The 10,137-nt window shown below is 40.2% G+C and overlaps 1 protein-coding gene across 7 annotated transcripts in view; it reads left to right on the forward strand.

The window, feature by feature from the left end:
* The window catches only part of LOC117805366 (mucin-2-like), a 51,022-nt gene extending 42,713 nt beyond the window's left edge, over positions 1 to 8,309 (forward strand). For 6 of the 7 annotated variants that reach the window (XM_034674063.1, XM_034674068.1, XM_034674065.1 and 3 more), the window contains 13 exons: positions 135 to 373; positions 498 to 684; positions 1,439 to 1,661; positions 1,803 to 1,969; positions 2,088 to 2,157; positions 4,288 to 4,397; positions 4,572 to 4,603; positions 4,713 to 4,863; positions 4,965 to 5,002; positions 6,433 to 6,540; positions 6,860 to 6,899; positions 7,690 to 7,798; positions 7,974 to 8,309. In XM_034674063.1, coding sequence (XP_034529954.1) covers positions 135 to 373; positions 498 to 684; positions 1,439 to 1,661; positions 1,803 to 1,969; positions 2,088 to 2,157; positions 4,288 to 4,397; positions 4,572 to 4,603; positions 4,713 to 4,863; positions 4,965 to 5,002; positions 6,433 to 6,540; positions 6,860 to 6,899; positions 7,690 to 7,798; positions 7,974 to 8,142 — 1,643 coding nt within the window. In that variant the 3' untranslated portion in view covers positions 8,143 to 8,309. Of the gene's footprint in view, positions 1 to 134; positions 374 to 497; positions 685 to 1,438; positions 1,662 to 1,802; positions 1,970 to 2,087; positions 2,158 to 4,287; positions 4,398 to 4,571; positions 4,604 to 4,712; positions 4,864 to 4,964; positions 5,003 to 6,432; positions 6,541 to 6,859; positions 6,900 to 7,689; positions 7,799 to 7,973 lie in introns of those variants that run through there. The other variant, XM_034674067.1, reaches the window with a different exon arrangement.
* The last annotated feature ends 1,828 nt before the right edge of the window (positions 8,310 to 10,137 follow it).

A 10,137-nucleotide genomic window follows, 5' to 3' on the forward strand; every position in this document is an offset into this window, starting at 1 on the left:
TAAGTTTTAGTAAACCACAGTCTTGATAACAGTGGTGGATTTACCAACCAACCAGCCAATCATTGCTAATCTTTTTCTATTTTATTTATATATTAAAGTATATCTACTCATATCACTTCTTATTATTTTGCCAGGTCGCTGTGATTTATTTGGAGACCCCCACTACATCACTTTTCAGGGGGTAACCTTCGATTTTATGGATGCCTGCACCTACATCCTAGTGGAGGAGCGATCACCACGTCATCATCTGACCATTGCGGTGGACAATTTCTTCTGTGTGCCAGGGCTCAAAGGCTCCTGTGTTAAAGGCATTATCCTGAAATATCAGGACAGCACAGCTACACTCAATATCGACCCACCGTCTTCAGTACAGGTAGGACTAAATACCTCTTTCTGTGCGATTTCTAATATGAACCGTCACCCTGTAAGGTATTGGAGGCTACTTTTTTCTTTTGAACTCGTGATGATTGGTTTGTTACTGGTCTAATCTAACACAGGCCACTCTGAACAACATGACAATAAAGCCACCATATGAGGAGCATGGGTGGAGGTTTGAGGTCACAGGATACAAAGTGTCCATCTACCTCCCGGAGCTCCGCTCTTACATCTCTCTTAGTCCGTCTGGTAACTTGGCGATCAATCTGGCTATGGAGCACTTCTTCAACAACACTCAGGGACAATGTGGTGGGTAACTGAACAAAATGGATGGTTCAGGTCAAACTGAGTACTCATAATTAATGTGTGTGTTTGTTACTGCAGAGGAAATTATTCAAATGATGTAAAAGCCTTTAAAATCTTACAGATTCTGGTGCTTGCTTTCTGGCCAAATGCTACTTTCAGCTTAAAGGTGTATTGAACAGATATGTCCACAAGAGGGCAGAAAAAGACCAAACTCCCGAAGAAACACTATTCACTTGTGTGATTGTTCACAATCTAGGAACAGAGCACAGAACACTCCAACTAATGTCGTGTTAGGCAAGAGAACCTTAAAGATGTGTTCTGATTGGCTGAAAACCATAAAAATAGTTATTGGTTTAGGTACTTTTGCTCCAGTGTCCATTATAAATTTATAGGGTAGATTTATTTGAATTGGGACTCAGAAGACAATCAATCAATCAATCAATCAATCAATCAATCAATCAATCAATCAATCAATCAATCAGTCAATCAGTCAATCAATCAATCTTTACTTGTGTTGCCCCAAATCAGGCAGAAACCTTGAGCAGAACCAGACTCATGTCAGACAGCCATCTGCCTCAACCGTCTAGCTTACTGTGTGGCAATAAACAATAAAAGATCATTTGGGTTTATAGTGTTAACAGTATCCTCTATTACTGATTCAGCTTTTTTTATTGTTATTTTTGATGGCATCAATAGGATAAGCCAAATAGGATTCCAGGTTTTGGCTGAAGGCTCCCCACCTTTATTCTCTCTCCAGGTGTTTGTGGTGATGCATCCTGTATCCGTAAAGGAGGGCAGATAGAGGATGACAACTGCTGTGAAAAGACATCCTATGACTGGGTGTATGCTGATCCACTTAAGCCAGCGTGTTCTTCTGCACCAAGGGATGTGCCTTGTGACTTTGGGACGACTGTTACCCCCACTGACACACCACCCACCTCTTGCCCTGCAAGCCAACTATGTGAACTGCTAGACCACCCGTAAGCTCCATTCACACATCGTCAGTCATGGAATTTTTCTGCATACTATAGGTTATTTATTTTGTCTGTGTAAGTTTTTTGTCTTTGTGGTTGTATTTGAGCGAATTCTTAACATCAAAAAATCATCTTCTGTTTCCTCAGAGTCTTTTCAAATTGCAGTGATTATGTGGATCTGATCATTAAAAAGAGGAACTGTGAGTTTGACTCGTGCAGGACTGGTGCTTGCTCTGCAATAGAGCAAGCTGCGGTGGAATGCAAGGCAGCTGGTTTCTGTTTTGACTGGAGAAAACTGACTGAAGGAATCTGTGGTACGCACCTTTTTCCAATGCATTGGAGGAACTCATTACTAGTACTGGCTACTAAAATTTTATCATTTTCTGCTTCAACTGATCAATGATTAATTCAGCGCTTGTGTTCATGTTTCAGATTGGACATGTCCAGAAGGACTCATTTACAGAGAGTGTCATGACAAGCTGGATGACTTCTGCAACGGAGGGTTTGTTCAGTTCCCCAGTGAACATCCTCATGGTTTTGTGACATTTATTATCACTTTGTGAAGTCTAAACCAGTGTTGCAGTCAAGTAACCAAACCTCAAGTTGAGTCTGAGTCTCAAGTCCTGACTGTTCAAGTCAGAGTCGAGTCTGAGGCTGTTTTCGAAACGAGCAAGCTGATAGAGAAACTGCTTCTTTAGCATCACTTATGATTTAAAAAGTTAGGAAGTGGTTTATCTGGAATTTAATAACTTTCACAGCACCCAAAAACGGATTTCCTCCCGTCAAGAAAGAAGGGAAAAAGAAAAAGCGGAACAAGCGCTGTGCATTGTGGGAAACAGTACAAGAGGCAGACTGGTCTGGTGCATACTGTCATATTTTCCTGAACCAGTAGACATCTGGAGAGTTTTGGTAGATTTTGCTCTTGTTCACATACTACATACTGAATTTTGGCCAAATCAGTACATACTGCTAGTAAAGTAGGCGGTTTCGAAAACAGTCTGAGTCTGTCACGTGTGTAATAAAACAAAGAAGGAGGGCCCAGGTGCAGACAGTGAAGATTTGTTAACAAAAGGTCAAACAGGCAAGAGGTCTTACTAAAACGCACTTGAAATGTTCAGTAAACAAAATCCAAAAAGATTAAACTGAAATCACAAGAAATCAACTACGGAGAGCACAACAAGGTTAACCACAAAAGGCTCGAGAGCAGGATAGACTCAGTGGACCGACACAGAATGGCTGAAACACCTGACAGGGGCAATCAGACACAGGTGAGACAAGGAGACACAGGTGTTACTAATCAGCACACTATCACAAGAGAGGGAGATCCAACAAAGACACTGAGCTCTTCTTAACAGGGACATGCACCAATTGATTCTGCACTGGTGTCTAACAAACTCATACATAACACAACATACCTGCAACCCACCCACTATTAATCAGAATTTTAATGAACCATCAACTTGGACCCAGAGGTTGAAACACTTAAGAGGCTAGCGTAAGCATTAGCCTGCTAACAGTAGTGTAATCAACACTCCAAGTAGGCCAACTATGGCATCTCTCTTACTTTTCAGGGTGAATCCAGGACAGTTGTCTGTTAAAGTTTGAGCTGTCCTTTTACATATCTTATATGTTACTGTAAAATCTTTGAAAGCAAAGCACCCAGTTGGTAGTGTCTCTGTCAGCACCCGTGCAGGAACTGTTGCTTAACAAGAGGCATTGTCTCTGTCTCCTGCCCAGGGACTACAGATGTAAATGAGCTAATAGCTAACACTTGTACAGCTAATTGGCTGTACACTGTCCCTGTCCAAATAAACAAATAAACAAACAAGACAGCAGGTGAAAAAATGTGACCGCTGCTCCAAACTACAAAATCACCAGCACCTTGTACATAAAAAAAACATTCAAAAATAATAAAACTGTCTTTATCAATAAATGTGTCGGAGTCCTAAAGCAGTGCTGGAGTCAAAAACAAGTCTGCGTCATCCATGCATTAGTCCAAGTCGAGTGACGAGTCCTAAAAATCTGTACTCAAGTTCGATTGAAGTCTGAGTCCTGGACTTAAGTACTACAACACTGGTCTAAACTACTTATCCAGCAAGATTTTAACACATTTTGTGCATGTTCAAACAATCAATCAATCAAGGCAGATGGCTGTCTAACATGAGTCTGGTTCTGCTCAAGGTTTCTGCCTGTTAAAAGGAAGTCTTTCCTCGCCGCTTTAACTAGCTAAATACTTTGAGGTGCAATGCTCATGGTGGATTAAAATCAGACTGAGTCCTGTCAGTAAGCGAGGACAGGATTTTGTCCTCTCTTGATGTTGGGTCTTTGTTTATGAATTAACATAGAGTGGTCTAGACCTGATATTGTTTGTAAAAGCGTCTTGAGATAACGTTCTTTGCGATTTGGAGCTATCCAAATAAAGATAGATTTATTTGATCTTAAATCTTAAATCACCATGAGTAGAGGACTTTTCAGCATTTAGCAAGTTATAGTGGCAAGGAAAACATGGCAGAAACCTTGAGCAGAACCAGACTCATGTTAGACATCCATCAGCCTAGACCGAGTTAGGGTTGGGAAGATGGATAGAGGAGAATAAGAGAGAGATATATGATGTTGTGGTATTGCTTTACAGAGTGCAACATACTGGAGCCTCATTTGAGAGCAAAACTGCTGGCTGTTTCTGTCCAAATGGCCTGAGTAGGACAGGAAACCACTCAAACATCTGTGTATCTGAGTGCCCCTGTGAGTATTGTAGCCTACAGGCTGACACTCAAAGACGCTTACAGACTACCTTATTTATCTTCTCCATTGATGTGTTTTTCTATGGTCTGCCAAACCTTCTGATTACAGTAGAAGTATATGGCATCCATATTTCATAAAAAGTGTTGATGAAAAGTTTGTGTTCTCCTCCATCAGATTGTAAGGGACCACTTGGTGAGCCCAAACAGGTAACTGTCTAATTAAAGTGAGAATATTCATCCCTCTATCTGGATGGATAAGCATCAATCAATATATCTTTCTCGACTGAATCTTTCATTTCATTTATGTATCTCTCAGGTTGGAGAGGAGTGGAAGTCTGGCTGTCACATATGTACATGTAACAACCAAACACGGACAGAAGAATGTTCTCCAAAACCTCCCAAGCCAACTCCTACCTGTAGCCTCAGTGCTAAATTAGTAAACGATTGTTGTGGTGATCCAATTTGTGGTGAGCACTGGTACTTTAATCATTATACGATTAGAAAATATATATATGTTCAACCTTTTGTATTTGGCATTCATTACTTGTTTCCTTGTTTCCCCTTCCAGTTGAGAAGACATGCATACATAATGGAAAAACATACAAGGTATGTGTTATTAAACTTACTTAACATGTCACAGAGAAGTATCCTAAGGAGCAAATTAGATTTGAAAAAGATTTAATCAATCAATCAATCAATCAATCAATCAATCAATCAGTCAATCAACAAATCAATCAATCAATCAATCAGTCAGTCAGTCAACCAATCAATCAATTGCTATTGCACCAAATCCCAACTTTTACCAACAGATCAGGTCTGACCACTCTATAAACAAAGATCAAACATCAAGACAGGATAAGATCCAGTCCCCTCTTACTGACAGGACTGAGTCTAATCTCATCTTAATCCACCATGAGCATTGCACCTTGTAGTATTTAGCTAGTTACAGGGACAAGGAAAAACTTCCTTTTAACAGGCAGAAACCTCGAGCAGAACCAGACTCATGTTAGACATCTGCCTCGACCGAATTGGGGTTGGAAAAAGAATAGAGGAGATTAAGACAGAGAGAGATGATAGTGATGAGGATTAGGATTAGTTAGAGCGGTGAAAGGACTCAGTCTGAACTCATTTTAATCCACCATGAGCTTTGCTCTTTCTAGTATTTAGCTAGTTACAGCGACAAGGAAAAACTTCCTTTAACAGGCAGAAACCTCGAGCAGGACCAGACTCATGTTAGACAGACATCTGCCTCGACTGAGTTGGGGTTGGAAAGAGGGATAGAGGAGAATAAGAGCGAGAGAGATGATAGTGGTGAGACAGATAGTAGTAGTAGTAGTAGCTGTTGCTGCTGGAGTCTGAAAAGTCCACAGTAGCGACTTTAATATGACTCTCTATACTTTATAATTTATTTGTTTAGCTGTTTGCACAATCTATAACTGGACCAATCAGACCAACAGACTAAGTAGGAGGGGGTAGAACAAGGTTTTATTGTCCACAAAAGCTGGAGTTGGTACTGGCAGATTGAAGGTGGAAGGTGGAGGCTGGGGCAGAGGCACCCAGGAGAGAAAGGCGGGGTTAAGGCCCTGGTAGGACAGTGACGGGGCCCTTATGGGTTAAGGACACATTGACGCATAAGTATGTGGTGCTCATGTCCGCGTCAGCCTCTGCTGCGTAGGGGAGGCGCAGAAGTATAAATCAGCCTTAAGTGGTGAGAGGCACTGGAAGTTGGTAGAAGAACAAAAAGGGTAAGTCACAGAGAAACAAGTACCAATTCAAAAAACTAGGCTTCACCTACAGGCCAACTATCTGGCAATGAGGAGGAGATGAGCAAGTGTCTACTGTACATATTGCAGCAGGTGATTGTTGATGAAACCCAGGTATGCCTGTTGGGAGTTCCAGTACCTAGAAGCCACGCGCTGCCTCTGAAAGAAAAAACACAGAGGAAACCAAACCAAAAGTGCACAGGGAAAAGAAGAAATATTTGACAAAAAAACTGGTTCACTACAGTCTTTTCAACATGTGTCTTTTTTGTGTAGATGGGTGACAAATGGAGGGATGTCGACCATCCCTGCATGTCATTCACATGTGACATGGATGGTGTTCAAACCGAGACTCAAGTCTGTCCCACAGAAAACTGTCAGGAGGTACAGAACGGATGCTTCTACTGTTTAACTTCTAATGACCATTACAGCTTGAAATACTGCGATCCTACAGAAGTGTTGTTTTAAAATACAAGAATTTAGAGCTCCTTTAGAAAGTACCTTTTCTCTGAATTACAAATGTAATAATAAAATGTACATTTCTTGGGTATTGAAAGAAAGCATTTTGTTCCACAAGCGAACAATAAGTTACAAAATCTTTCCTTTTCTTTTACGTTTAATGTTAGTACACCAAGTCATAATTAACTGCCAATGAGGCCAAACATACAAAATTAACCACAACCAATTTTGATTTATACACCAGGAGGACAGAGTTTGGGACGATCAACACTGCTGCTTTTCATGTAAGTCAATCAATCAATCAATCTTTATTTGTATAGCGCCAAATCACAACAAACGTTATCTCAAGACTCTTTTACAAACAGAGCAGGTCTAGACCACTCTATGTCAAATTATGAACAGAGACCCAACACCAAGACAGGATAAGATCCAGTCCCATTTACTGACAGGATTCAGTCTGATCTCATCTTAATCCACCATGAGCAGAGCACCTTGCAGTTTTTAGCCAGTTGTAGCGACGAGGAAAAACTTCCTTTAACAGGCAGAAACCTCGAGCAGGACCAGACTCATGTTAGACATCCATCTGCTGAGACCGAGTTGGGGTTGTAAAGAGGGATAGAGAGAGAGAGATGATAGTGATGAGACAGGTAGTAGTAGTTGTAGCTGTTCCTGCTTGAGTCTAGAACATCCACAGCAGCAAACCGTCTACAGCAGCAGCTCAGAGGAACCTACGAGACAAGGGAGCTCAGGAACTCCAGAAAGGTCTATGGTTGGTAACTTCAATGGAACAGGGAGAGTAAGTCAAGTTAAAAAGGCATTTAGAGCTACTGACTTTATCTTTTCAACCTATATCATGTTGTTTCAGTTTGTGTGGTGTGCATGTAGGTACATTTACATGCGTCTGGCTCTTTTGCATTGTCTTCAAAGTTATACTCAGCCCCACTGGAGACGTGGAAATAGACTCTAACTGCTGCATTCAAAATTAAAAATAAAGAAGCAAATATTGTCACATGTTGTAGGCATTGCTCTTACACTGATTAAACTGTCAGTGGTGTTAATTTGCTTTGACTCCAGGTAACCATAGCTGTGCCCCGAATGTGACCAGCATCAACATTACCATAGACAACTGTACCACCATCTTGCAGATGCCTGTGTGTCAGGGCCAGTGCGTTTCTCAGCCCAGGTAAGAAGAATTGACCTGATAACAGCTGAGTGTGGATACATGGATATGCCAAACAACACAGTTTTAACTCTGTAGAGTTCATTTTTGGGACTGAACCGTTTTACCCAGGAACTCCTCCTCCACGTGTCACTAACTCCCCCCTTCCTCTCCTCTGCCTCTCCATTCACTGCGACAGGGTTGTGTTACAAGGTGACCTGCAGGTGGAGCAGAAGCACCGGTGCTGTCAGGAGCAGAGTTCAGAGAGGAGATCAGTGACTCTGCAGTGCTTTGACCTCAGTGCCAGACATTACACCTACAAACATATCACTAGGTGCGAGTGCAGAGCCTGCAACATACTGAGATGAAAGTTACTGACACCACACTACAGGCACCATTTTTGTTTATACATCTTTTCAAATTAAAAATCACAATCTGATCTTTTTCAAATCTGATTGATTAAAAGTTGAAATACTTGAAATGACAATGATTTATATTTGGATTACTACATCTGTACATCACATAAATTGAATCGTGCACCAGCCTTCTAAGTCTGTAGTGTCTTTTGTTCATATGCAAAACTTTGATCAATTCCATCCACACTATTTTACCTTCATTACTTATTGACAGCCACATTGCTTTGCCCTTGATCATACCCATTTATATGCAAGTAGTCGTCTTAGTTAGAGTGGTTTCATGAAAACTACAGAAGCAGACTTGAGTGGAGAAGCTATCCATGCAGGTAGTTGTGAGGCCAGAAGACACACTTTTTTAGCTTGCATAAACTGGCCTTTTAAGATTCACTGGTGATTGCACATTTCTAAGTTTCTATGTTAAAACACTCAAAAATGAAACACAACTTATATCCCATCGAATTTTGTTAAGGATAATTATATAAGATAAGATAAGATATTACTTTATTGTTCCCCCGGGGGGGAAATTCAGTTGTTACAGCAACCCAGACATAAGTACAATCAAGAAAGAAGTTTCAATAAGTACATTAAGTACAAAATAAGTACAAAATAAAAATAAAACAAAAATAAAACAAAATAACAACATAAAATAAAATAAAATAAAAATAAGTAAAATAAAATAGATAAATAAAGCTAGAGTACAATTTAGATATATACAATGTTACAAATGGAATTTAAATTAAATAGCAGTAATTACAGGCAGTATTAAAAAAAAAATATGTTTCAGTAGTGACAGGTTGACATGGTGTGATTATGGTTGGTAATGACAAATTAAGCAATAAATAGAAGATTATTTGTATGTAATATGACCATGGGTTGTACTTAGAATAGTAATGTAATTTAACAAAATATAATATAGCAAGATAATTATATAAGGAGCGTCTGTAAATAATATTTAGGTGCTGCAGAATGTCCTCCTAAGTAATGAGGGTTGTGCAACATTGTGTATAGGCTACATAATTTTAGAGAACACTTGTAATGCTTGATCTAAGAAGTCTTTTCAGGTGATATGATGTGCCGTACTCAGCCATTAGTACTTAGAGAGAAGCCATTGTTAGGGGCTATCAATAGGACAGGAAGACTTTGATCATGCCTAGGAAACACCCAGCCTTACAAAAGCTACATTTCTCCTGAAGAGGAAAGCATTTCAGTCTTTGAAAACAGCAGACTAACACAAAACAGCAGGCTTGTAAAATAAGCTTTGGCTAGCTTCACGCTGCTGTTGTTTGTTGTGCATTCAAAAGGATGGATACTCTGGAGGCTTGTGATGTTCACAGAGGAGGATGTGTTTGTGTGTGCAGGCTGTGAGTGTCTGTGCGTGTTTGCATTCAGTGAACCTGTGAACCTTCCGGTGCTGGTCGGACTTGTGTCCCACTGGACCTTACCCAACCAGAGTGGTCACGTTTGGGTTTGCGTGTGTGCGGGTGTTTGTGTGCATGAGGGGTCGCAGGAGCTGAAGGGCTTTTTATTGACATGATCAACAAGTGGCTGGGTTACTGATTACAGGTGATGTTATAGTTTGTTTGTGATAAGACTGCGGCTTTGAGCACAAAGTCCTGGCAGGTACAAGCCTGCAGCTACTACACCACATCCTTCCCATCCCTCACAGGAACACTGCTGCCTCTCAGGTAAATACTTTTACATTGTTTTCACTTTTTCTAACTCTGCTCAGCTTTCTTCTTAAATTTACACTGAAAAAAAAGTAAGTACTTGAATGTGTGAGTGTAATTGCTGTGTCTAGTGTCTTTTAAAAGGCCAGAAAAGTGCCTAACAAGGAGAATTTAGAAGAAAAAAAATCTACAATTGACATTTTCTTGATTTTTTTTATTTATTAAAACTTCATTCTACTTTTTCAAATTTTGGTATCAATTGTCATCAGTCAATTTTTAT

This window comes from Notolabrus celidotus, chromosome 21, assembly GCF_009762535.1.
Source record: "Notolabrus celidotus isolate fNotCel1 chromosome 21, fNotCel1.pri, whole genome shotgun sequence".
Classification (NCBI taxonomy): Eukaryota; Metazoa; Chordata; class Actinopteri; order Labriformes; family Labridae; genus Notolabrus; species Notolabrus celidotus.